This window comes from Eucalyptus grandis, chromosome 7 (assembly GCF_016545825.1).
Source record: "Eucalyptus grandis isolate ANBG69807.140 chromosome 7, ASM1654582v1, whole genome shotgun sequence".
NCBI classification, from domain to species: domain Eukaryota; kingdom Viridiplantae; phylum Streptophyta; class Magnoliopsida; order Myrtales; family Myrtaceae; genus Eucalyptus; species Eucalyptus grandis.
In genome coordinates this window covers 29,085,338-29,112,738 of record NC_052618.1, presented here as the reverse complement: position 1 = coordinate 29,112,738, position 27,401 = coordinate 29,085,338, and the positions used below count along the sequence as shown (strand labels likewise).

At 36.0% G+C, this 27,401-nt stretch overlaps 1 protein-coding gene and 1 pseudogene across 1 annotated transcript; both read left to right on the top strand.

The window, feature by feature from the left end:
• Positions 1-6,597: 6,597 nt before the first annotated feature.
• LOC120296037 lies at positions 6,598-7,611 on the top strand (annotated as a pseudogene).
• A 17,295-nt stretch (positions 7,612-24,906) lies between these two features.
• Positions 24,907-27,045, top strand: LOC108960574. The gene has a single exon (XM_018876200.2). The coding sequence runs from the start codon at positions 24,907-24,909 to the stop codon at positions 27,043-27,045; it is 2,139 nt and encodes a 712-aa protein (XP_018731745.2).
• Positions 27,046-27,401: the final 356 nt, after the last annotated feature.

Genomic DNA, 27,401 nt, shown 5'->3' with positions numbered 1-27,401 from the left:
GAAGGAATTTAAATTTCAAGAACAAATTGTCCCCTTTGTTGCTGCGGAATCACTTTATTTTTGGGCAGTCTAACCTTCGTTTGTCGCTAGAACTAAAACTTAAAATGATTATTCGTGAGTTTCGCTTCTCCATCTTCCTCATGAAATTCTACAAAATACAGTGGGAAAAGTCCTGACTTGCGAAAACTAATGTTCAAAGTACAGCTGGAGTTAAAGGTAAATCGCACTTGAATTACGGCACAATCATGAACTCACAAAGCCAGAAATCTCAAGAAGATGAATGAGGAACATATCTGGAGATCCATTTTTCCCGCACTTGTAAGCATGTTAAAGTTGCTCAATTGGGAACCAAAAGAAGAGAAGTGGAAGTACCCGGTCCGAAGTTTCACCATTTGAATTTAGGTAGTGATATTCGTGATTCACCACATCAGTTCGGCGGCCTCTTGGTTGTCGACCTTCATGGTAAACGAAAATCTTCTTGAACCCGATTGGCCTATCAGTGTTCGATGCTAGGATAGTACGCTTTCGACCCGTCTCTTTCCAATATCCCAACGGAGTCTTCCTCCGACGACCACCATCACAAAAGCAAAAACACTCGCGTTCATTTGATGGTTCCTCTGAAAGTCCTACAACCAAAGATGGTTTACCCGACAATGAGAAAGAAGGGAAATAGAGAACTCTAAGAACTAAACGTAAGTTACCATCATATAGCGTAAATAACTGCGGAGCCTCCCACTCATAGATGTATATCTCAGGAATAGCGCGATGCTTTTGCATTTCTCCTTCGAGCTTCTTTTTCAAGAAATGACCAACGAGTTGCTCCTCCGTTGGTTTGAATACGTATCCCACCGGCCTCGCCTCCGTTGATCCTGCCATGCTATATGCTTGCCGTCTCACTTACAAAGAGAAGTGTGGAGAATGGGACAAAGTGAAAAATAAGCAGAGGAAGAGAATACAAACACAGGGAACCAGACTCTACTCTTGCTTGGCTTAACTTTGCTGGAGAGTGCTCGCTCCAAAACGTTCTCAGGCAACAACGAATATATAAGAGCAAAAAGGTGATTTTAAGCTTGACAGAAAAGGTAGTACTGTTCGACGGCCCACCTTTTTGTTTTTTTTTTGGTCGAAAACTGAACGTGTATTATAACTTCAGAAGCTTACATCCAGATATTAAAGCACCGGCATATACAAGGTCATCATGGCTGGCAACATGGCTCACCAAGTCTATCCGATGATTATCAAATTTTAAGCTTGGTAAAATATGTGTCATGTTTGAGCCCACTAAACCAAAGCCTAAGTTTTTCCAACTATTCAAAGTAACTAATATTGGCCCTACGCTTCACGCAAAAAATAAAGCATATTTTTCAATAATTGAGTCATACTATTTGTTAAGTTGGATGTTAAAAATATAAATTAAGTGTTTTTATTTTATCATGAAAATAGAAATGTCCGTTTCTTCGTAACACAATGGTAGTTTTTCTCATCTTCAGTTATCATCTGAAATTATTAAAAAGAAAATTGGTCCCGAATAATTTTTGTTTTTAATAATTTTTGTTTTTATGACTCATGTATTTTCCTGTGACTTGTTACTTTAAAAAGAATTATGATAGATTCCTGATTTCTCACTTTTGCGTGGGTTGGCTTTGCCTGAGTGCACTTGTACCAAACGGTACCCTTTGAGTTAGCGACGGCTTGTATAGAAGAAAAATGATTTTAGCTTGAAAGACAAGGTGAGGAGGTCAACCCCAAGCTCGACGACAAAATTGGAAAGAGAATGAAAAGCTTATATAACTAACACATCATACACGACGTCCTGCTTTTGCTAAGCTTTGCCTTTTTTCTGACACGCATGATAAAATTTCTTTATTTCTTCATTTTTCTATTCGCGAAACAAATTTGAAATAAAAATATGTTTAGTGATATTATTTTATTTTTTTATTTTTGAGACAGATTTATATTCCAAAAATAAATTTTAAGCAGGAATCGAGAAGATTGTCCTATATTATCTATCCGATGTGTTTATATATGCTCATTATCGATTACATTTGAAATTTAAAAAAAAAAAAAATGTTCACAAACCCTCCTCAACCCAGATTAGACACATGTTCTCTCCCTAAACTTTCAACTATTATGTAGTGTTCAACCTCAACTTCCCGTTGCAATTTTATCTTTTGTGAAAGATGAATTATTTAAAATTATATATTTATGAGAATAAATGCTTATATCTCTCAAAATAATTAATCAATGAAAAATATTTTCATTATAGATAACAATTTATATCCAAATATTTTTGGTGGACCATAAAAATATTTTTGGCTTATTCAATTTTTAAGTGATGCAAGTTTTTGTTTCTCGAATTTTTTTTTTAAAATCATTTTTTTTAAACAAAACTATTGCAGCTCTTCATTCTCTCGCCCTCTTTTACGTGTAGTAAGTGAAAATGCATGCGATTACTAATGGAAAACATGCCTTTTAGTTTCGAATTTTTGTAATTTAAAAAAAAAAATTATCTGACGTTGCTTTTCTTTTCCGAATTCAAAATGTCCAACTGCCGAAATGATCTTTGATACAATTCTTTTGGTAAACTCTGTTTTGTACTCAAACGCAAGCTTTTGAGATGCTCCGAGAATATTCTATCTTTTTGAAAGTGTCTCTCGCCGGTATTTTTTTCTCAATACAACAAAGGGTAAGAATTTTCCACAAACTGCCGCTGAAGTTGCTCGGCGCGAAGCCATCCCATGTTGGATTTTCATTTTCCGTAAAGATCTTGATTTTTTTTTTTAATTATCGTCAGAAAAGACCTTGAGCATATGATTTGGGTACAGAAATTTAGAGTTGTTCAACGATGAAATGGTCCAAAGATCTCATGGTGGGTACAAGGCCTAGATTCAATTTAATTTTCCATCATGAAGGGCCTTCCGTTGTTTGATGATAATTAAAAATTGATAGTACAATATTAATAATGTCATATCAAATATGGAAGATCAGAATTAATTAATTTCATCAATTTTTATATAGCAAGATACTTATTATCACGATTAAATTTCTTTTGAACGAATCAAGCAACATTTCCTTTATTTACCAGATTAAGTGGATGTTTTATTTAACTGAATATTTTAGATCCACTAGGAGTTGAGATAGCTCTCCAGAAAGAAAGAATAGTTTAACACTGCCTGTTAAATCGAATGGAAAGTTTTTTTTTTTTTTTTTTTGCCTTTCCCGGAAACAGTCAACTCTCATTACTTAATAATATCATTAGTATACTAGTGGTGTTTGAACCGAACCAAAAAACCAAACTAAAATCGAAACCAATGCTAACCGAACTGAATTTTCATGCATTTTTGATTTGGTTCGGATTTTCGGTTCAGATAATGAAAATTAACCATTTTTTATTTTAGCTTCTTAATATTACAATTTACACGATCTCTTTCATTCTTCACTAAACCTCTTCATAATATTTTAAAAAAGGAAAAAGTAAAAAAAATCGAATTGAATTGAACCAATCTGAGGGAATGGTTTGATTCAAAGCTAATACACCCTAAAAAATTTCGGTCAGGTATTGAACTAAACCGTTGACACCTCTAAGTATATGGTAAATTGGCCTTCGAACATAAAATGACTCATAAAATTGAGTCGGATTAGATAGCCAATTACAGAGAAGGGTTTCACATTTTTGGGTCTTTACAAATCAATCCACTACAATTAATCATTCTAATGCAGTGGACTATTATGAATAAAAACATTTAATCCATGTAAGAATCATTTAAACTGAGAAGCCAGCCCTAGGTGATGACTAAGTATGCTTAATTTTCATTGCATAGTATACTCGTCCTACGTCATGTGCTTGATGGGATTCAAGATCGATTGATTGACTGAGTAGTCCATGATTTGTGAATACATGTAATCAGGATTGGAATTTTTAAACATTCTCAATTTACATTTGTTGACACCTAATTTTTAGCCGACGTATAAATAAAGATAAAAAAAACCCAAGTTTAGGATTTCCAATCGCAATGGAGCCCGTTTCTCAAACCAAAAGTGTTAGTTTTCATTTATTTTTCTTGGGCTTATCATTTTTAGGTAATTCCTAATCATTTTCACCAAAAACTTGAAAAGTCAAATTGTTGACTTTCAGGTTAACTTTTGGTTAAAAATTTGAACTAATGAAGTCAAGATTTGATCACAAAATCAAGTGAGTGTTAATTTTTGGTCAAATATAAACCAAGTAAGCGTTGAATCTTTCCATTGAACTTAGTATGAAACTGAGTTATTGAACTAATGAAGTCAAGAGTAAAGGTGATGTGAGGGAAAGAACAATTTTCTTGAAACTAAAATAGTTGATAACCCTAATTGTCTGGAGATTAAGGGTTGCATTTAACATTATCATCTGCTCTAATAAGGGGCTTTATCTTCTCCCCTTCACGCCTCTCGTCTCCACCAGTTACAGACGACATCTCCACCACACGACACCGCGAACACCATTCCAACAACCACGAGTGATATTTCAAGCGTCATAAGCACAATGGCCGCGCCAGACGACGGAGGTTGGATTTTCTTATGAATAAATTCGCTCTTTCTTTTTATTTTCAAGAAGAGATCTTGCTAAATAACGAGTTCTTGCGAAGAACTCTTGCTCTATGTTGGTATTTCTCGTGTGGGATGTGATCTTTTAATTTTTTGCTCTGTCAACACAGTTAGTTCAGGCTTGGGTCGAACCAAGCCAGCCCGGCCTGAGAAAAATAGTGCCGGGCCAAGTTTTGCCCATTTGGGTCAGGCCAACAAACTCGGCCCAATAAAATCAAGGCTGAATTGTACGGGTCGGGTGGATTCTTCTACGAAAAAACCCGGCGTCATTGGTGTGCCCTTACTGAAAATCCCATGTTGACCGGATGTACGGCAAAGGCTTTATCGAGTAATCTTATCCATAAGTAAATGCACACCTCAAATGATCATTACTTTATGTGGTCAACATTTACACCGATTCGGCTCGTCCCCAAAAGGATTGCTTGTAGTAACTACATATTTTGGAGTGGATTAAGATTGTGGTGCATCCTACTTATGAATAACATCGGTATCAATTTGCTTAGACTCACCTTTTTTTTTGGTAAAAAAAGCAGCACTATTTTCACTTTATATATGACTAAATCCACCCCATTTTTCGGTAAAAAGACAAGATTGCCCTCAATCATTCACATCCAATTTAAAGTGGTGGTCCCATTTCTTTTTTTCTTTTCTTATTTTTCACCTCCATTTAGGATCTAGAGTCATAATTAAGCATTTCATACATTTTTTTTGGTCTATTATGGTTATCCCATATATATTGAGGGCATTACGTTTTCTTTTTCATTTTTAAATTTTAATTATATAGAAATAAAATTTTTGAAAAAGAATTTTTTAAGAAAATATATATCAAGTTTCTTTAATTACAACATCAAAGAATTTGAATTTTTCTTTACTATTGGCTGGTTAATCTTATTCAGAGCAAGTGAGACATTATAGATGTATCTAGAAATACACTAAAAACATTGATGTGGAAAGGTTATGGATAATGAGGTATCTTGATATTTTTATCGTAAACATTTTATGTATGCTATTACTTTTTGTCAATCCAAAATGATGAGATTTCATTGGCATTTGAAAAAAAAAATTATGTTGTGCAATCTTTTAAATAATTAAATTTCACCTTTTTAAGTTTCACACTAGAAAATATAATTGTGATTTCATTTTGGAACCTTTAAAGAGGATTTTCTTTCTCCATCCTATCATCTCATTTTAGACAACCGACAAGAAATGGATTAGTGACAAGCACAACAAAAGGGAAAGTTTATAGACAAGTCATTGTATAAAAAATTATCTATCTTAATTTTTAGAAGATTTTCTTTGGTAATCAATCCATACGGTTGCTCGACAAAGTAAAAAATAATTAGGTTTCATGAATATTTCCTTTTCAACAAAACTAATTTTTAAGGAAATAAAATCTATCAATAAAAAAGAAAACAAAGTGCACATAATATGCAAAAAAACATGTGAAATTCTCAATTTTGGCAATTAGATCCTATATAGAAATATAAAAGCTAAGATAAGAAGGAAAGTAAAGAAATTTGCGACACTGGTTTAAATTGAAATAAGTGATTTTAGGCAATTTTGTCCTTTTGTTGAAACTTGCATAGTCATATAAAAGAGGTGAAAATGGTGCCGCCCAATAAAATAAATTAAATGAGAATATACCGAAATCCGGATGAATGCACTGGGCGCGATGCAATTGGGCCTAGGCCCATGGGCCCGTAGCCCTTCCGATTAGGCAAAGTTTATCTGCTCCCTCTTCATCATCTTTCCGATTGGCCATGGTCATCCCTTCCTCATCCGGCCGCCGCGCGTAGCGGAAGCTCGAAACGACATGCTCCTAGGCGCCACGGCCACCGAGCCCTCTCTCCCTCCACTCCCCAACCGCGATATTGTATTCGTTGGTTTAGGCTCTTTGTCTCTTCATTAAAATACATTTTCTTATGTTATGTCCAAGATTGCTACTTGCACTGACATCAGAATCACGTCCTCCACTGAAGCGAGTTCTTTTGTTGTGGACTAAGATCAAAACACTCTTCAGCTTCCTTGCATAACTCATTAGGCGGACATTCTGTCTTATGATCTGGACAAGCTTAAGAGGTTTGGATGGCATCCAAGGTCTTGTTTATGTTGGAACTGGGCGTATGTTCAATGGAACAGCCTTATATGGTTATGAAGCTCCTCACAAGCCAAAGCATAGGAAGTGAGGATTCCTGTCTTCTCTCTGTGGTGGATCACGAAAGAAAGCAAGAAGAAGTAAAAAGGTTTTTGACAATAAGTGGCAAACATGTAGTTCCAACCGTGCCTATCTTCAGCCTGCAAGATATAGAAGAGGTTGTGGAAGGTACAGATCTAGCTATTTCTTGGATCATTCAAATTTGGCTGGAAACTTCCTTGCAACCTCCATAACAATTGACTGGTCAACAGCAGAGAGTGGTATACAAGTTAGTGAGGCCTTGAGATCTGGAATGTAGCCTCATTTTATAGTGGCCCTTGAGGTTTTGACACTCTTGCCTGAGGACGAATTTTGTCCCTGATGACTCGGGATTCTTACGACGACGCAATTTCTATATTCTTTCAGTAATGTAGTTTCTTAGGTTTTTCTTAATGTTTTCTTTTCTTGGATTTTACCTAGCTTCGTCAATCACTTATTTCATTGAGACCTTGCTAATGTGCTTTAATAGTTCATGTTGGCAATCCTGCTCACTATCCATTTTAATGCTGCTCCTGTGTGTAAGAGCTATTAAATATCGAACAGTTCATTTCAGGTGACAGTGTTGATCTTCTGCTCGAAACTCATAATGCTGTAAGGAGCTTTAACATTTATATTAGAACCTCTCTGGCTTACATTTTATTTTTATATTCATAGGTGCTGGATTTGATGATGAAAAGTCATTGCTTGTGTCGCAAATGAGCCTGGAGAAGAGGTCTGGTCAGTCTACTGTCTTTGTGGCCTGTACATTTATGGAGACTGGTGGCGTTCCTCAATCTACAACTCCAGAAACCCTTCTTAAAGAGGCTATTCAAGTCATCAGTTGGGGGTTATGAGGATAAAACGGACTGGGAAGTGAGGTATGTGAGCTTATTATAATATTTATTCCATTAGAGTGTTTGTTGTTTAAGAGAAAAAGATACATGAGTCATGGGCTAGCAGATCCTTGACCACATAATAAGCCATGCGGTGTCTAGCAAGTCAAGAAGACACCGAGCTAGCCTTCATTCTATAGTTGTTCTTAAGAATAGTATGATGAATAGCATCCTTGTATTATGCCATACTACGACCAGCTTAGCTCGAGCATTCAAACCCTTGAGCAAGATGCACGAAACATTTCAGGCATGACAACTGGTTTTGGCCTGCTATGGCCTCATAAGGAGAGTAGCATAAGCTTTTGACCAATTTGTGCATGGGAGGCCAACCCCGCCTTCGGAGTTTCTAGAGTTATAATTGTTCAATCTTAGAACTCTTAGCACAAATGTCCTAACGCCACTCCCATGAACCAATTGTATCATCCCTTCTACATCACTTGCTCTTCACCTTGACGCCACAAAGTTCCACTCTCAAGGGGATATGAGTATGGGAGAATTCGGTCCGTGACATTCTCCCCTATTCAGTTCCACAACACCTTTGTTGCAGGCTATTTAATCGCTTCCTTGCGTCGCTTCAGTACCATAAATGTTGCTCGATCGGGTCTTACATGAATGGTGGACGCTCACCCAACAAACAAGCCACTACACTCCATTAGTGTCTTCCGCTGATCAAAGCTGCTCGGGTATCTTTGGTCACTTGTGCTCTCCCTGATAAGTGTGGCATTTTGAGCCAACTGCACTTTTCGTAGCACCCTCTTTCTCCTACTAAGCTTCTCTTGATCTTAGTGGACCAATGAAGGTTTCTCCCCTTGTTCAAAATGTGGTAGCAAACCCATCTTAAGATTTGCCAATTGATCCGAGAACCTTTTTTTTCTATTCAATGAGCAATTCGGTTTCTTCCTGTACTCCCATTGTCTTTCAAGAAGCAAGCCAAGACTTGTACCTTGTCTAAGCCCCTTTTGCTTTGGCAATTCACTCTCCGCCATCATAGGATCAGGTAGACCAAAGGAATTCCTTCAATTACCATATCTATTGGAGGGATTATGCCTTGATACCATTTTTCATGGGTTGATAGATCCTTGACTGTGAAATAGCCAACTCGGCACTCGGCGAGTCGAGAAGACATCATTCTATAGTTGTTCATAAGAACAATATGACGAATAGTATCCTCATTTTTGGTCAAAACAAGTAATTTTCCAACTTGGTAGGTCACTTTGTAAGATGAAATTTGACTTGTATTCTAGTATTTTTATTGATGCCTTTTTTTTTTCCTCCAGTATTTTGTTCGATTGCTTGAACACGATCTATCTTTTGCTTGTAGTGTAATCATAAACCCCATGGAAGATGTCCTTCCCTAAGAAAGTGCCAAGGTCTATTCCTAGTTCCCATTATGCAAAATCACATCAAATAAAGCAAAATGGTACTTTCACATGCTCGTGAACATTATCCAAGCAAGGGATTCACGACTCCAAAATACTCACGAATACTAGAAATTAACATTCTATTTTCAGTTGATAAATTGATTCCAAATTGTAAGGTGCTTAACTTAGTGCTTATTCAAAGTTCTCCATAACAAATATTAGGCAAGGTGGTTAATTGAGGTTGAAATTCTTATCATGAGATGAAAATGAAAGGGTTCTTTGGGAAATTTTTTAAAAAGCGGGCAATTATACCTTGAAATACCAGCTATAGTTCAAAAACTTATATATTTAGAATGACCCATATTCCACTAAAATCGTCACTCTTAGAAAGAAGGAATAACGAAGCAATGCTAATAATGGAGACCAAAACCTGGATACAGAAACTTATTAGCGAAGAATCAACATATTTGGAAGTCACAAGAACTAGATAAAAATAAGTCTTGGTAGTAGAGATTTATGAGTTTGCCATGCATGGAAAATGCCAAGTAGGCGAACATGCCAAATAGGCAAAAATCCGATGCTCTAACATCGATGCCACCAAAGACAAGCCAAGGAATTGAGGGGTTGTGTAGTTGCAACAAACTGTTATGCACATAAAGAGCATCTCCTCTCTGAATTGCCCCATTATTTTCAACAATTTGTTTCCAGACAAACTCTCTCTGGGAGGCCAGTTCATGATGCGCTTAAATAGTCATCTTGAATGCGCATAAGGAATTAAGATTTTGTTCGGAAACAATTTGTTAGAAACAATGGGGCAATTTAGAGAGGAAATGATCTTTATGTGCATGATAATTTGCTGCAACTATACAACCCATCAATTCCTTGGATTGTCTTTGATGGCGTCAATATTGGAACATCAGATTGCCTATTTTGCAAGCCCATAAATCTCTGCTACCAAGACCTTATTTATCCAATTCTCGTGACTTTCAAATATGCTGACTCTTCTCTAATAGGTTTCCGTATCAAGGTTTTGGTCTCCATTATTAGCATAGCTTCGTTATTCCTTTTCTCTAAGAGTGACGGTTTTATTGGAATATGGGTTACTCTAACTATATATATAAGTCTTCGAATTATAGTTGGTAATTCAAGGTATGATTGCTTGCTTTTTGAAATTTTCTGAACCCTTACATTTTCATCTCATGATAAGAATTTCCACCTCAATTGACCATTATGCCTTATATTTGTTATGGAAACTTTGGTGAAGCACTAAGTTAAGTACTTTATACTATTTGAAATCAAATTATCAATTGGAAATAGAATGTTGATTTCCAGAGTATTCATGAGTATTTTGGAGTCGTGAATCCCCTGCTTGGATAATGTTCATGTGCACGTGAAAGTACCCTTTTGCTTTATTTGATGTGGTTTTGCATAATGGGAAGTAGGACTAGACCTTAGCGCTTTCTTAGGGAAGGACATTTTCCATGGGGTTTATGATTATACTGCGAGCAAAACGGTAGCTGCAACTAGCAAGTGGTAGCTGTGGCACTACATGGGTGAAAAGCACCTGCTAGTGATATGGACATTTGTGTCCACTGTCCACAGTCCACTATGCTTGAAGAGGAGCAAATTTTCAAGAGAAAAATTGGATGAGATATTTGACATTGGCTTATATTTGGAACCATTAAGGGGTGGCATTCACATTAAAATTCAATGTGTACATTTTTGGATCCAAGTGTGTGTATATGTGTGTATGGCCAAATGCAAAAGAAGGTGTGCACCAAATGTGAGTATATGTCCTTGCATGTGATGTCTTTTGCGTGAGTCTGGCTAAATGAATGGTAAAACATGTTTCCCCCAAATTATAATGCTAGTTTTATCTCAAAAAAATCTTGGAGTACTGCACCGCTGTGTCTCATGTCTCATGTGGTGTATTTGGAGACGATGCAACAAAAGAAGATTAAATAGGTATGATGCTTATTTCTACTATGTTGAATATTTGTGCTTGTTTTTTGTATTCATGCTCGAATACTACCTATCATTTAGTTTAAGTAATTCGAGATGTTTCCTTTTTTCTCTTTGCTCTCAGGAATCTCCAATTAACAAGATTGGATGGTTCAAAAAGTCATTATCATTCCTCAAAATAATTACTTTTAATACCTTAGATGTAGCTGCAGTTGCTTTGCACCTACTAGGATTGCCTATTTGTAGAGAAGGCATATCTTGGTCAATGATCACTATTGACATTGCGGGACATTGCACATTGTAAGATTAAGAAGAACTTCTATAATGATTGATACATAGCTGATGACAAATGTTATAAGATAAAGGATGATGGTATAATTAGAGGCTATAGCACAATTTTTGCAGTGAAAGAAAACCTTTTAAAGGAATACGTCATTTAGTTAACTACAATCAAACATCAGGAAAATCATGGTTAAAAAGTTCTTATTTGAGTGTCCTATTATTTATGATTGAAATAGTTTCTTTTATATTATGACACTTATCAAAGATATCAAGAATTTTAAATGACAACTTGCTAATGCAATTGATTGTACTTTTTCTTTGCATTTTGCTAATTGCCAGGTGATTTAAAGTAGCCAATGCCAAATCCTTTGAATATGTAATATAGCACTGTAAATAACTCCAACTCACAAGTTCAATCTAGGATTGGTACCTCTGAAAATATACATCATCAAATAGCTAGATTCCTAGCTGCATTATGTCCTTTATTTGAGATCTTTCTAATAAGCTTAAGTGGATAATAACCATTTTAAAGCAAGTTTGGAACTAGATGTCAAACCAGAAAGTATAGAAGGGAGAAAACCAAAAAGAATTCTAGTATGTGTAACTACATATTTTTAAGAAAGTGAACCACATTTCGAGAAATCTCATTATAGTTGTTCAATAAGCTAATTGTCTCATGTCCATTGCTTTGCTTTACTTAAAGATTCAGTGAAGGTGTCACACATTGAGGAAATGCTCCTTATTTCTAAAAAGTATTCAAGGAAGTAGTTTTACCCGTTTAGTAATAATCAAACCATCAGCAATAAGTGATGATGTCATCAAAACCTATAAGCATATCAGAAATGTAGCCAAAGGTTTTGAACCTAGTCGTGCAGCTAGCAAGATAGCAAGGGTAGAATAGGATGTTAGAGTTATCACTCTTGCCAACATAAGAAGTCTCATGAACAAATGCAAGTATTCATTTAGAATTAATAATATTCTTAAATTTTAGAAAAGAGTTTTTTGCAATACAAAGAGGAAAGAGTTTTTTGGAACACAGAGGAACACATGGCCATAAAACTATGAGTAAAAAAAAATGAATACTAATAATTTATCTGCTCATTGTTTAATACAGAAAAAGCTGCCACAAGAACAAATTTGATTATCTTTCGTGTTTTACAAATTATTCTTTTTTGAAATTTGAGAATATGAATGCTTATATTTATTCACAAGACTTCTTATGTTAGCAATGGTGATGGCTTTCACATCCTATTCTACCTTTGTTGCCTTATTGGCTATACGATTAGGTTCAACACCTTTGGCTACGTTTCATATATGTTTATAGGTTTGGACAACATCATCACCTATTGTTGGTGGTTTGGTTGCTGCTGGACAAGTAAAATTGCTTCATTGAATACTTTCTTGAAACAAAGAGCACTTCCTTATTAGGTGACACATTCACTAGATTTTTAAATGAAGCAAAGCAATGTAAATGAGATAATTAGCTTCCTGAACAACAAAAATGAGATTTCTCATAAGTGTTGTTCACTTTTTTGAAAAATGTTGTTTCACATGTGAGAATTCTTTTTTGTTTTCCCTCTTCAGTACTTTTTAGTTTGATATCTAGTTCCGAACTTACTTTGCTATGGTCATTATCCACTTGAGCATATTCAAAAGATCTCAAATAGATGGCAAAGTGCAGCATGATATCTAAGACTAAAGGAGACGGGGAATATTTTAGAGGTACCAATCCTAGGTTGAACATCTGCGTTGAAGTTATTTTTAGTGCTAGTATAGCATATTTAAAAAATTTGTCGTTGGCTTCTTTTAACCACCAAACTATTAGCAAAACACAATAGAAAAAGTATGATCCATTGCATTAGCAAGTAGTTTCCATTTGAGATTCTTGATATCTTTTTAGGAAAAGGTCTTAACATGATTCATAGTGGAATCCAACCAGAAGGCTGTCAGCGTGGGAGAGTGGACGTAGGCTTGATCTAAGCCGAACCACTATAAATTCTGTGTTCATATTCTCATTCCTGAATCTCTTTATTTTTTTCGTAGTTCTATTTAATTGTTAAAGTCTGAACTCGCTCAAAGTCTGTTGTTCTTCAAACTCAGCTTCAAAAGTAGAATATTTTTACTATTCTTTGCAAAAAAATGTTTTCACACCTATTCACCCCCCTCTAGGTGTTCATACTAGCACTTACAGTCACAAATTCAAATGGTATAAAGATGAGTTCTATGCTCAAAGCTAAGGAGAATAAGTCGATGGAGAGTTCTGATTTGATTAATCTGGTGAAAAATAACAAGTTAGCTAATGCAAACAATGTTCTTAGTATATTTTCTTCAGATTGTCGTGTCGATGATGAATGGGTTTTAAATTGAGCATGTCCATACCACATTTGTCTACATAGAGATTGGTTCCACACATATAAGAAAGTTAGTGGCGATTCAGTTTTAATGGGCAACGATGTAGTTAGCAAAATTGTGAGTATTAGCACAGTGCAAATTAAATGTCATGACAGTGTAATAACAACTTTGACAAATGTTAGGCATATATCAGGTTTGAAAAAGAACCCTATTACATTAAGTAGTTTAGATTCCATTCGGTGTATGTACACAAGTGGAGGTAGACTTTTGAAAATTTGAAAAGGCTCATTGATTATGATGAGAGGTAACTAGAAGAACAACATTTACATTCTACAGGAAAGTACTGTTATGAGTTCTTTTGATATAACATCCTCTTCAGATTCTGAAAAATCAATGTTGTGCCATATGTGGTTGGGCCACATGAGTGAAATAGGAATGACTATATTGAGTAAACGTTGTTTACTTTGTGGGGATCAAACGGTCTCACTTAACTTTTGCAAACATTGTGTTTTCAGGGAGCTGCGCAGAGTTAGTTTCACAATTAGTGTGCACTTAATGAAGGGCACAATTGACTATATTCACTCCGATTTGTGGGGACTGGCATAGGTAACATCTGAGGGTGGCGTAGTTTATTTTCTGATATTTATTGATGACTTTTCCAGCAAAAGCTAGTTTTATTTCTTGAAGCATAAAATTGACGTTTTTGATATGTTCAAGAAGTGGAAAATGTTGATAGAAAATCAAATTGAGAAGAAGATAAAACATCTCAAAGCGGACAATGGTCTTGAGTTTTACAGAGGTGATTTCAACAAGTATTGTGAATATTTGATTATTGTTCGACATCAAATAATCAAGTACACACCTCAACAGAATAGGGTGGTGGAACACATGAACCGAACACTTTTAGAAAGAGCTAAGTGTATTCTCTTTAATGCTGGACTTGGGAAAGATTTCTAGATTGTAGCCGTGAACACGGCATGTTGTTTAGTAAACCGTTCTCCATTAATCGCAATTAAATGTAAGACTCTTAATGCAGTATGGTCAAGTAAACTTTCTAATTATTCTAGTTTGAAAGTGACAATGAGCAACAAGACTCGAATTCTATCAAAAACGAAATAGAAGAAACTGAGCAACCTCAAAATTTGGCTACAAGGAGAGCTAAACGACAAATTAAGCCTCCCTAAAGGTATGGTTTCGTTGATTTGGTAGCATATACTCTTATAGTTGCTGAAGAGCTTGGTATTGAAGAATCTTCTACATTCCGTGAAGCTACTATTTGTTCAAAATTTAAGAAGTGGCTTGTTACGATGAATAAAAAGATCAAGTCTCTTCATAAGAGTCAAACTTGGGATATTGTGAAATTCCCTAAAGGCAAAAGAGTTGTTAGGCGCAAGTGGGTCTTTAAAAGAAAAGAGGGAATTCTAGGAGTTGAAGATGAAAGATTCAATGCATGTTTAGTAGAAAAGGTTTTTACTTAGAAGGAGAGGATCTACTTTAATGAAGTGTTCTTTTTGGTTGTGAAACATAGTTTCATTCTTGTTTTGCTCGCCTTAGTAGCTTTTTATGATTTAGAACTTTAGCTTCTCTACGGGAGTTAGGAAGGTTTACTTACAACTTTTTGGACCTAACTCCAAGATGCTTCTTTGCGAACGGGTCGGCTCTTAGGCGGCTTGGAGGAAAAGGGTGTGAAAGAGAGAGAGAGGATAGGGAGAGGAGAGAAAATGGCTAAACATCCAAAATGCAAAGGTGGCTCCAAAGGTGGCTCCTCTTATTTACAAATCTTCTCCTTTTAGATTTTTTTATGCAAGCTCATGACTATACCTAAGAGGGGAGCCGGCCTATCTGTCCTCTTGAGTTGGTGCCTAAGTCACTTGTGATTTGTTCACCTATTGACTTGTTTCTACAAGGCTCAATTTAGGCTTATTATGTGCCTATGGTTGTAAGCCCCTTAGAAGACTCATGTTTTTTTTCTAATTGGTTGGGCTTTGCCTTGTTCACCAAGGCTACATGTTAGGGTTAGGGGATACCTAAGTAGGTGATTCATCCATGCCATTAATGAGCCAAAGTCCAAAGTTATTAAATGAGGTTTATATATTTTTGCCAAGCTACTTGAGAAGTAAGTTTTCTCTTCCCTTATTGCAATTGGTGTGTGACACTTGGTGGATAAAGATGGACTATAGTCAAACGTTATGGAAGATTCTAGAACTCCAATTATCTCTTGACATTTGTCTATTAATTCATCCCCCACATTAATTAATTTACATCCAAAATTCATCCGAGGCATTTATGAGACTACTATAAAGTGTCACACCACAAAAAAACCATAAAGATTGTATAAATGTGACAAACGGATAGTGAAATCCCAAACTGATATACCAATCAACTATCACGTGTCATTCAATTTAGTAAGTTGACAGTAAAATTTAACAAAAACTAATAGAGGGTAAATTTTTCGTGTATCATTCTGGGTAAATTTGTCAAAGGTGTATCAATTTTGGGCTTTTGATGGTAAAAAATTCGTTTAGCGTAAATTTGTCACGAGTGTACCAGTTTGGGATTTTTTATGATATTAATTCTTGAAATAGAAAAACAATAGGAATATATTTGGTATGACTCACAATTTCTTTTAATTTTTTAATAATTTTTTGGATTTTTTTTCTCTCTCTTCTTCTTGCTCCTCCTCTAGCCACCGCAGTGACTAAGTCTCGATGGCGGCGATCGGTAGGACGGGCGGCGGATGTGGGCGGCAGCGAGGCGGTGGGGGCGACAGACGGTGAAGGAGGAAGAAGAAAAGAAAAAAAAGAAGAAAAACTCATTTATGGAAATTGTTCTTGGGAACAAAAAGTTACTTTTTTTTTTTTATTTCTTATTTCTGTTTCAAATCTATTCTTCGTCTATGTCGAAAATAGAAAAATTAGTTAACGTTATCAAATGGATTTCTATTCTTTTTATTTTTTGGGAAATAAAAGAACAAAAGAACAAAGAAATTGGCAAGTTGCCATGCAAGACCTTAGGAGCCGAGCTGGCTGCGTCATCATCGATCAGAGAAAGAGTCAATTCGACGACAACTGAGTCCGTGAGACGGTCGGCCGAGACGGTCCAGCTTGTTACGACGCCATGCCAATTAGTGTCTTCTTTGGCAATCGAGCCCATGATCAATTCTTCAACCGGGAAGCGATGGAAATCACTTGGTGGCGGTGGCGACGGTCACGATTTTGATAACCCGGATGGAGAGGGGGGAGGAGAGCGTGCAATGGACGTCTAGTGATCTCAGATTTTTTCAATGGGCCCCATATATAAGCGTGTTGACACCTAAAATTTTTGCCCAAAGATCATTTAAAAAAATTGAAACTTATTTTTCCGAAAAAATATTTCTTGTCAAATTATTGCATAAAGATTACCTACGCATTTAGTATAGTTTTTAAATGCATTTATTTTCTTGATATAAAAAAATCAAAATAAAAATATAAAAAAAGGATAAAAAAATCTAAAAGAAGAAGAAGAAGAAAAAAATTGGAGTTGATGATCTGAATGTGACTAGCCAAGCTCAGGAGGTTAGATTGTAATTAAAACGGCAAGTTGGGGCCAAAATGCAATTTCCAAAAGTTGAGGGACAAATTCGCAAATTTTTACAAAATTTTGCCCGAGCCATTAAATCATCATCTTGGCCCCCAATTAATTTGAAATTGAACTTGGGCCAGGTCAAATCAATCAAATCGGGCCAAAAGGACCAAATTTGCATTGAATTGGGCATTCTCGAACAAAAACTAGTCAACTTTGAGGGATTTTCTTGAAAAATTGGGCGGAGACAATTGCGAAGACTAGCCAAGATCTTAAATTACTATACATAAAATTACTAATTGATCAAAAATTGCAGCTAAATTGATGGATTAGGACACTCAAATCAGCTACCAAAACTTAGTCCACGATTTGGTCTTTATTTGGAGCTTTTGAGTAAGCAAGTTTGTGACCCTACCATATCCTACTCAGTAGCCCAATAAGCCTGATCTTTGCACGTGATGGAAGATCATAATTAGTAGTGCAAGTGGACAAAAATTGGCCAGGGGGAAGCTGCTGAAAGCATGGGAAAATCGCAGCAAAATCCACACACTCAACAGTTGCAAAAGTTGAAAAATTTGGCTAAGTCAGAAAGTGGGTGAACTAGCTCAGTTGGCAGGCTTGGTAGGGGGACAAAAAGAGGACCAAGAGATTGATAAATTCAGTGGATAAGATATATGAAGCAAGCTTTTTTGAGGGATAAAAGGTATGAGACAAGAAGCACTAGAGAGAGCTCACGGTCGTTCTCCAAAAACACCCCCACAAGCAACTCATAAAAAAATCAAAAACCCAGAAACTCCAGATTGACCTTTGCAAAGAAAAGTGAAATTTTCACAAACTTGCGACAAAAATTAGCCAAAACCTTCAATTAGAGAGTGAAACTTCACTCAAAGATATTTCCAACCATAGGTCGCACATCCAAAATGGAGATCAGGAAGACCTCCTAAAGCCCCTCGAAAAATACCCTCCTCGCTGGCCAAGGAAGTCCTAAAATTTTTCTTAGTAGTGTTGAGCCCGATTGGTTACAAGTGAGGAAAAGTGAGTGCTTTTAAGAAACGTGAGAGATAAAAGAGGAAATCCATAGTTTATAGCCCAAAGTAGAATACATATATTTTGGTTTGGTGTTAATTTGGCCAACAAAAGAGATCCTGAAGTCTAACTTTGGAGGTCAGCGAAAACCTTCGTTGTCAGTTTCTTTCTTCTGCAGATCTCAATTTCAGTTTGAAGGAGCCATTTTCCACGTGCCCCCAGAGGATAATTTCTTGTTTCCTCAACCAAGAGCCACTTGCAAAAGAAACTAGGAAGCAAGATAAGAATCTTAGATATATTTTTGGTCAAGTTTGAACATGTTTAATAGTGAAAAATTAAGAGGAAAACTAGTAAAAAAAACTGATTTTGATGCTGGAAATTTTCTAAGTGTTGAAATATGTTCAAGAGGCATACATCTTTGATTTACTATACCCATTTTTTGTGTATTACTTGTCTTTGTGACTTTGATTAATGTTATATGGGAGTACAAATGATGCATAGGTCAGCCCGATTTATCTTTAAATCTCTGTGTGAACCATGAGATCGTCTATAACTTGAGCCAAAAGCCAAGCTAACCCACATTGAGACATGGTTGGCCAGCATTAGATCATGCATATATGTTTCTTGAAGAGTTCGTTTCGATGTGTCTGGTTGATCGTTCTCTGTAATGTTTGTTGCATTTAAAAGTTTATATTACCTATTTTTATTTGGATGAAGTGATATTCCCTATAAATTTTGCATGTGATGGTTGCCGAGGCTTGAATATGGGCATACAACATGTCTGTTTGACTAGGGCTCAAAACCCAGATTTGCAAAATCAGCTCAAACCCGCATATATGAAGCCAATTTTAACTTGGTTCTTTTGTTTTTTAGGCTACGATTTCTATCTAATCTTGCTCCTTGCATGTGGTAGTGTAATCTTGATACTTTAGTTCCACATGAAATTGCTCGTGGGTCAAGATTGAAGGTCACGAATATGGCTTGGGAAGTTGCTTAAGGTGGGTTGATGTACACCACTTGTTCGACGAAATGCCCAAACCAAGTTTCGATCTTGAAACGGTCGATTTGAGCTTGATTATTGTGATATTCATGTGCTGTGTTATTCCATGTTAGCATAGATCCGTTTAAGGAATTATTATTAATATTTTTTAAATAATAATAATAAAAAAGGAAAAATCTGAAAATTTCAAAAATATCAAAAAATGTTAGATAGTATCAAATTATGGCATAAATGACATTTATGAGATTTTTCCTAATTTTATAAAGTCGTCCTAACTCGATGCAATTTTGATATTTTATAATCATTTTTGTAAATAATCTATTTTGCGTAGATTAAATTATTTAGAGTAATTTCATGCATATTTAAATTCCCATTTCGCTCACGGGGGTCCTGTCCTGGGGCGTGATAATAAGACCATGTAATATTATTTGCCCGACTTGTATCGGGCTTTCTTTTTCCGCACTTACTTTCAAGTCATTTCAATTTCTTGGATGCTTACTTATTGCATCGCTTTTCAATAATTTCAATGTAAATTTCTTTTCTAAATTAGGTTAGAATTAGTCTAGACATTAAAAAAAACTACAAAAACATTCGCATGGACACTTAGTGGTTTTATAAGGATTATAATTGTTAATCAATATTGTGTGTCCATTTAGATAAACAACCTTCCAAGTTAATGGTACCGCAAGGGTGCTAATAGAAACATTGGTGTAAACAAGTTCCCGTTCCTAGAAATCTCTGGTTGCGTAGGAATCGAGACAACACTCCCGCGTCTTGATTGGTTTCTAGCCGACCCCAAAAGGCTAGTGGCGACTCTTAGAAATATTTAGGTTATTAAGAATTAAAATGCAAAATCCAACGTCGCGCGAGGTATGGGCTTTGGAGAGCCCGCGCCTAATCTAAGGCCGTTGGTCTGCCTCTTTAGGCAAATACCCCTAAACCTCTTCATTTTCCCCCAAACGGCAAAAGAGAGGTCGCGACAAAGTGAATATTATGTCGGGTGAAAATTTTAATTTCCTTAAAAATTACGATGAAATTATCAAAATCTGATACTTCACGTAAAAGAAAAGAAAAAGAAATGAAAGTCGTAATATCCCCTCAGGAAAATCTTCCATGAACCTTCTTCTTCTTCTTTTTACCATAATTAATCAATTAAATTATAAAAATGTTCCTTTTCCTTTCAAACCAATTCAACATATAGTAATTTCAATTATTAATTGCTAATCTTATCAATGAAACGATGAAACCGATATGTTCAAATAATCCCAGCTTCACTAATGAAACACAATAATCTCCCTTGAATCAGCGAGAAAGTCCGAGGGTAAATGACTAAAAATATATTTACGCTGGCGAAAGACCCAACAATAAACACTAATTTTTTAAAGTAATTTCTAATTAATTTGCTATATTAACTCTGGTCAACAAATATAGGTCAAATAGTGGAGATGCGTGCCATTGGCGCATGGAATATTTTAATTATCTCAAATTGCTAGCACTTTTCAATTATAAGTATAATATTTTTTTTTTCCGTCAAATTGAATCTCTGTTATTTTTTAAAAAATTTAAGTCTATGTCCCCTAAGTAGGCCCAATTTCTTTATATAATAAAAGGACATATTTATTTCTGAATTTATAGATTTTGTTGTATTTTTTTCTACGGGCAAAGTGTGTGCTCTTTTCCTTGAAGAAAGAAAAAAAATTTCCTATAAAATAATGAACGCGGTTTGCTATATTTTCCCTTGTAAGTTACAACACCTATGTTTTCCTTTATTTTTTATTTATTTAATGCTAGCATGACTCCTATTTTTGTAAATAATTCATGTTTGATGTCCTAATCATGTTAATACTTCTAATGGTAGTTGATATCTTCCCATTTGAAAAGCAAAGGTGATAGAGGATTTGTCCATACACTATTCTTAGAATGTTTAAAGATAACTATTTTAGGCTCAAATGAAAATTATATACTGAATCAAACAAACAAGTAGACCTTTTGATAACTCTATAAAAATAGAGTTATTTTACCTATTTTTGTCAACAAATATGGTACTTTATAATGAAATATTCGTGAGAGAATATTTGGATTTCCTTCTATTTCCCCAAATTTTCCTTATTTGTGCAGCATAACGAGATATGAAGAAAATAAGAAAAAATGGAAAAAAAGAAGGAAAGGAAGATTTTTTGATTCAAGAATTCAAATAAGAGGCGTTGGAAAGTGAATGCCAAATTAGAGATTCTCTGATTTATTTCCTAATTTTATGCGAAAAATAAGCAGTTGACTTATGTTATGAGTCTTGAATGTATCCTTTTAAATAGGATAACAATGAGAGCTTAAAGAGATAGTTGTGTTTTTATATTTATATCGTTTTTCATTATTCTAAGAATTTTTCAATATTTTTGAAGAGAAAACAAAAGTAGTGACATAATTCTTGTTCTTTGATTTAAGATATTGGGTCTAATTTATATTTTCGTTTCTTTTTCTATTATGTTCTAATTTCTTTTGTTAGAGTTATGATGTTGCCTAACCATGATGATATGAATTTCATGTTTTTTTTTTTAATGTTTTACAAGTGATTTCATTCAGGTGAGTTATATATTATTGTCCTTAATGCTTTTAAGTGATTGGCCACCATTTGAATGATTTGGCGTACATGCTTGAGACTAAGAAGTGATATTATGCAATTGCTCCTTATAATATATAACCATGAATTAAATATGGATAGAGATATATTAAATTATATGTGTGGCTTTCAATGAAAAGATGATCCAAAATATTCATTGTAAACCGAGAATATTCATAGATTTTAATATACTTATGTTTATTCAAATTCACATGGAGATATGGTAGATTAATAAACTGAGTAAGTTCGGTATACCTAGGGATAGGACAATAAATAGATTTGGAAATTCGCCATCACATGTTTGGTATCGTTTTTGTATGTGTAATAATCTGAAATTCATATCTAGTGGTTATGGTGAAATCAGATGCTCTAACATATTTATTTGATTGATTTATTGCATTTAGTTCTGAAATTTTACTTTTAAGATTGTCAATTTTTATTTATTCTCAATTATATGTTGATATGTTAGAATAAATTTTAGAATTAGTCCATTTTTAATATTTAATTGGTTTATTAATCATTAATCTCTATGGGACAATATATTTTCTCATCATTATATTATTTATTCCACGCGGTCATCACATTTAGAATTTTACGAACACCTTTCCACTTCTCTAACAAAAGGCAATATATATCCTTCTTAGTTCTCCTCGTATTTATCTTCTTTTTTTTCAAATTTCTCTTTATTGTTGATCAGGTCTAGTGCAGAACGTTAGGGACTAGATTTGCATTGCATTGAATTTGTGCTTTGGTTTGATATTCTAGTTGTTCGCCATATGAAGTTTTGAACTAGTGTCAATTTGCTTTGATGCGATTAATTTGCACATTTGTGGCGGAGAAATGAAGCTACCATATTGAGGTTGGATGATGTTCTGAACTGTTTTAACACTGTCCATCGTGTGATGCTTTAAGATAATAAGTTGTCAAATGTCTAAAGAGTAGTTGTGAGGCCTCTTGTTTGTTGTAAGCCTTGGCTTTCATTCTTAATCATCAGGAAATGTTAGAACCTGCAAGACAATGAAAAAGAGAGAAATGTGGATGAGGCTAAAGGTAAAATTGGAAACAAACAGCGTTAAAGCTCAAAAGCAAGAAGCACCAGATGACAAAAGAAGACTCTCTCTCTCTCTCTCTCAAATCTAATAAGTGAGATTTCGAGTAAGTATTTACATAATCTTCTTTTGTCTGAAGAAATGATTCATCGAAATAATGCGTCACCATTGATATCAACCCATCTGAGATCTCCAAATGTTTGGGGAGTTCCTCTATTCAATACTTTTCCTTCTTCTTGTTGCTCTCTCTCTCTCTCTCTCTCTCTCTCTCTCTCTCTCTCTCTCTCTCTCGGTAAAATTGGAAACAAATAGTGTTAAAGCTCGAAAGCAAGAAGCACCGGATGACAAAAGAAGACTCTCTCTCTACTTCAAACTAGTAGATCATCGCCTAAGGGATGTTGGACTAGGGGTGATCGGTTCACCTCTCGACTTCAAACTGATAGATCATCGCCTAAGGAATGTTGGACTAGGGGTGATCGGTTTCAGGTGAAGAAACCTAGAACCTACCTGTCGGAGTAGGTTTTTCATTTTTTAGATCTTGGAACCTATCATGCATACCCTGAAATCTAGAATTTACCTTGTCCCAGGTTTTAGGATCTAACAAATTTCTTTTTTTTCTTTTTTTTTTTCTCTATTTCTAATTAAGCAAAATGAAAGTGAACGTAACAATAAAAATGAAAGTTTCTTATTTGTCAATAACAACACCAATCCATAAAAGATGAACACATAAAATAAAATAAACAACAAAAAGTTCAAAACGTAACATAAAATCTAAATTATTGAAATTTAGTCCTCAATCGTACATGAAAAATTGCTTTAGGTTCTCACCACCTGAAATTAAAAGAAACAATAATCATAGTTAATCACTTAATAATAGTTTACACCAAATAGTTAATCTCTCACTTCATACACACTCACTTTGCTACTTTCATTTTGACTCTCACCTAATATCTCCCGTTATAGAGAGAGAGAGAGAGAGAGAGAGAGAGAGAGCGGAAAGGTTTCTTCCTCGTAGACACATCCCAATCAAGTGCTTGCAAAAAAGGGTAGGTACGAGATTCTGGATTACCCTCTCCAGTTATATATATAGAGAGAGAGAACGGAAAGGTTTTTTCCTTATAGACACATCCCAATCAAGTGTCTGCAAAAAAGGGTAGGGACGAGGTTCTGGATTACCCTCTCCAGTTAGAGAGAGAGAGAAGATAGGTTTTTTTCCTTATAGACACATCCCAATCAAGTGGCTGCAAAAAAGGGTAAGTACAAGGTTCTGGATTACCCAAGAAATGAACGGGGACTCGTGAAGCTCGTTTCTTTCTTTTAACAAAGTATATATTCCTCACCAGAAAGTATATATTCCTAGTCTCTTTTATGTTTTGCGCGCACCAGATGCTGACGATGTGCTTTTTGGGCTCCTGAGTGCAAGAGTCAAAGTGAGAATTAATTCCCGGTACCCCCAATTCGGTTTACTGTTCTCGGTCTGGTTTCCAATTCCTAAAGAAATGGAATCGGGAATTGGACCATGATGCAATGGAACTTGGATCCGGTTTTCCAGTTTCGGGTTTCATCCTGAAATCATGCTCATTCCTATGCTAGACAATGACAGGAGCAATGACGATGCTTGAATGAGAGGAGAGGTTAAAGGTAAAAGAAAAAATGGCTAAAGTGTGATAAAGAATAGAATGTAACATCGCTAATCACTAACAACAGCCAAAGCGCACTGATTATCATGCCTTTAATTTACATTCCATGTGTTTCTCGCCGAATCCTCCCACTCCACACTGACCTCAGCTCGAGTCTTGTTGCTTCTAGCTTCTAACCCTTATACAACTACACATCACTCGGCACTCAGTTGCATAAAGCAAGACATTTATCCCTATCGGATCGTAAATAAATTTCAAGGTATTATCGACTCTCTGCCCTCGATAGTCACCTTTCTGTTGTTGTGTTCTCCGGTTTTGCATATTTATGCAATCATTGTTGCCTTTCTGTCATACTTATGCTGACTAAACATTTCCTTCCAGGATCTGGTGATAGAGTGAGGATCAAATGGGAAACACGAAAATTCTTGTAGAAGTCCAGAAGTTATGGATGAAAATCAATATCCGAGGGGCAATCCTTACAAGCCTATCTCTGCAACTCTTTCTCATCGTTTTTGCACCCATTCGAAAGAGGCGGTCAAGCTGGTGGATCTTGACTGTCTTGTGGTCATCTTACTTGGTTGCTGACTGGGTCGCTGTATATGCCTTTGGACTCATTTCCAAAGCCCAAATTAATGGGGATACTTCAGACTCCGAGGTTGATGTATCTGGTGACCTTCTGGCTTTTTGGGCTCCATTTCTTCTGCTACACCTTGGAGGACCAGACACCATAACTGCTATCGCCCTCGAGGATAATGAGCTGTGGGGTAGGCACTTACTTAGTCTCTTATTACATCTAGCCATTGCATGCTTGGTGATTTACCAATCCCTCCCCACTAACAAGCTAATTGTCCCAACCATCCTCATGTTTATTGGAGCAAGCCATAAATATATAGGGCGAACACGTTCTCTGTATCTTGCAAGCTTCCGTATATTACGTGGTTCCTTGCTCCCATCTGCTGATCCTGGGCCGAACTATGCCAAAATCATGAAAGAATACACTGCTCAGGAGGAAGCTAATATCCAGCCTTTAAATGCCCCTCTCCCAACGGCCGAACATCATTCCCCTCATGTCAGAACGGAAGGTGAAAAAATTTTGGACGACAGAACAGTGATAAAAGAGGCATATTTTTACTTCAAAATGTTCCAGGGCCTCCTCGTGGATCTCATCTTCAGCTTCCATGTACGCAACGATAGCATGCAATTTTTTAGCAGCAGAACTGCAAAGGATGCTTTTCGGGTCATTGAGGCTGAGCTCAACTTCTTTTATGATCTTCTTTATACCAAGGCTACCGTTGTTCACTGTTTATCGGGGTACATTTTTCGAGCTATCACATTTGGCTGCATTGTTGCTGCTTTTGCATGTTTTTATGTCCTGAACAAGCATGGTTTTCACGAATATGATGTACAGATTACATACACCTTGCTCCTTGGAGCTATTGGCGTGGAATGTGTAATCCATGGTCTGATCATATGCTCTGACTGGACAATTGCAAAAATAGGGACATCTGAGAAACATCGTAGTAGTTTGTTTCAAGGAAGCATCTTCATCGAGTTCATCCTCAAATTCAAATCTGAAAGTTCACCATTTGCATTGCATATACTAAGTGATAGATGGTCTAAATCTGTCTTCCAGTACAATTTGATAGATTCTCGGCTGAAAAGGTGGCCAAAATGGATTGAGAAACTAACAGATGCTCGACTGAGAAAGTGGCCAAAAGGGATTGAGGAACTCCTAAGTCTCATCCCTCTGGGAGAATTTTTTGATGACTTGAAGTCTGGACAAGTAAAAAAATACAGTGAAGAATTAGGTGAACTGATTTTTGATGAGCTGAAACGGAAGGCATCATTTGCAGGTGATCTGCAAGGCATAGAAGAGATTTGTGCTGCTCGAGGTAAATGGGCTCTGGAGAAAACTAAAACAAGGCAAGATTGCAAAGACTTGCTTCCAGCTGTCCGTGATGTCGATTATGGCGAGAGCCTTTTACTGTGGCACATTGCCACCGAACTCTGTTATAACACTGACACTCATACTGATGGAAGTACAAAGCACCACCAAGAAACCAGTAAGGTGTTGTCAGATTACATGCTTTATCTTATGATCAAACAACCTGGCATGATGTCTACAGTGGCTGGAATTGGTCAAATAAGGTTCCAAGACACTTGTTCTGAGACGGACAGGTTCTTCGATGAAAACCTCCGTAATGAAAACAAATCGAACAAATATGCCTGCGAGAGTCTCCTTGATGTTCCTACAGAAGTGAAGCCTGCTGCTGTGAAAGGAGACAAAAGCAAATCTGTTTTGTTTGATGCATGTATTCTCGCAAAAGAGTTGGGGAAATTTGGGGAGACCAAATGGGTGATTGTGAGTGAAGTATGGGTAGAATTGCTCGCGTATGCTGCGATCCATTGCCGACCGAACATGCATGCTCAACAACTTAGCAAAGGAGGAGAACTCATCACCTTAGTCTGGTTATTGATGGTACATCTTGGCTTGAGCGAACAGTTCCAAATAGGAGGGGGCACCACTCATACTTCGGTGGACTGATGGATTGTTGCCGAGTCAGGAAAAGATGAGGCTCCTACGTGCAAAGTCCATTGCAAATTTCACTTTGTTACACCTTTGTTTCATTTCTTAATGTAATAGATATGCTATTTGCTCTTACTACACATATTTTAGTGTCCTTGCCTGGAAACTCTTAGTTATTAAATATCTCTAATATCCTGTGATTTTGTGCACTTCTTTGAACCAAATGAAGAAAGCTTGCACAAATTACAGCCAAATTGCATTGATTTGATATCGTGACATCCTGAAATTCGACCCCGTTTCGATAAAGTGAAATTGGCATTTCGTCGACGTGCTTATGGTCCTTTTTCTCGAGCGATCACTCACGAGTTAACTAA

Bases quoted from the DNA above. Each gene is read 5' to 3' on its own strand.
- LOC108960574 (XM_018876200.2), top strand. From the start codon at position 24,907: ATGGGAAACACGAAAATTCTTGTAGAAGTCCAGAAGTTATGGATGAAA.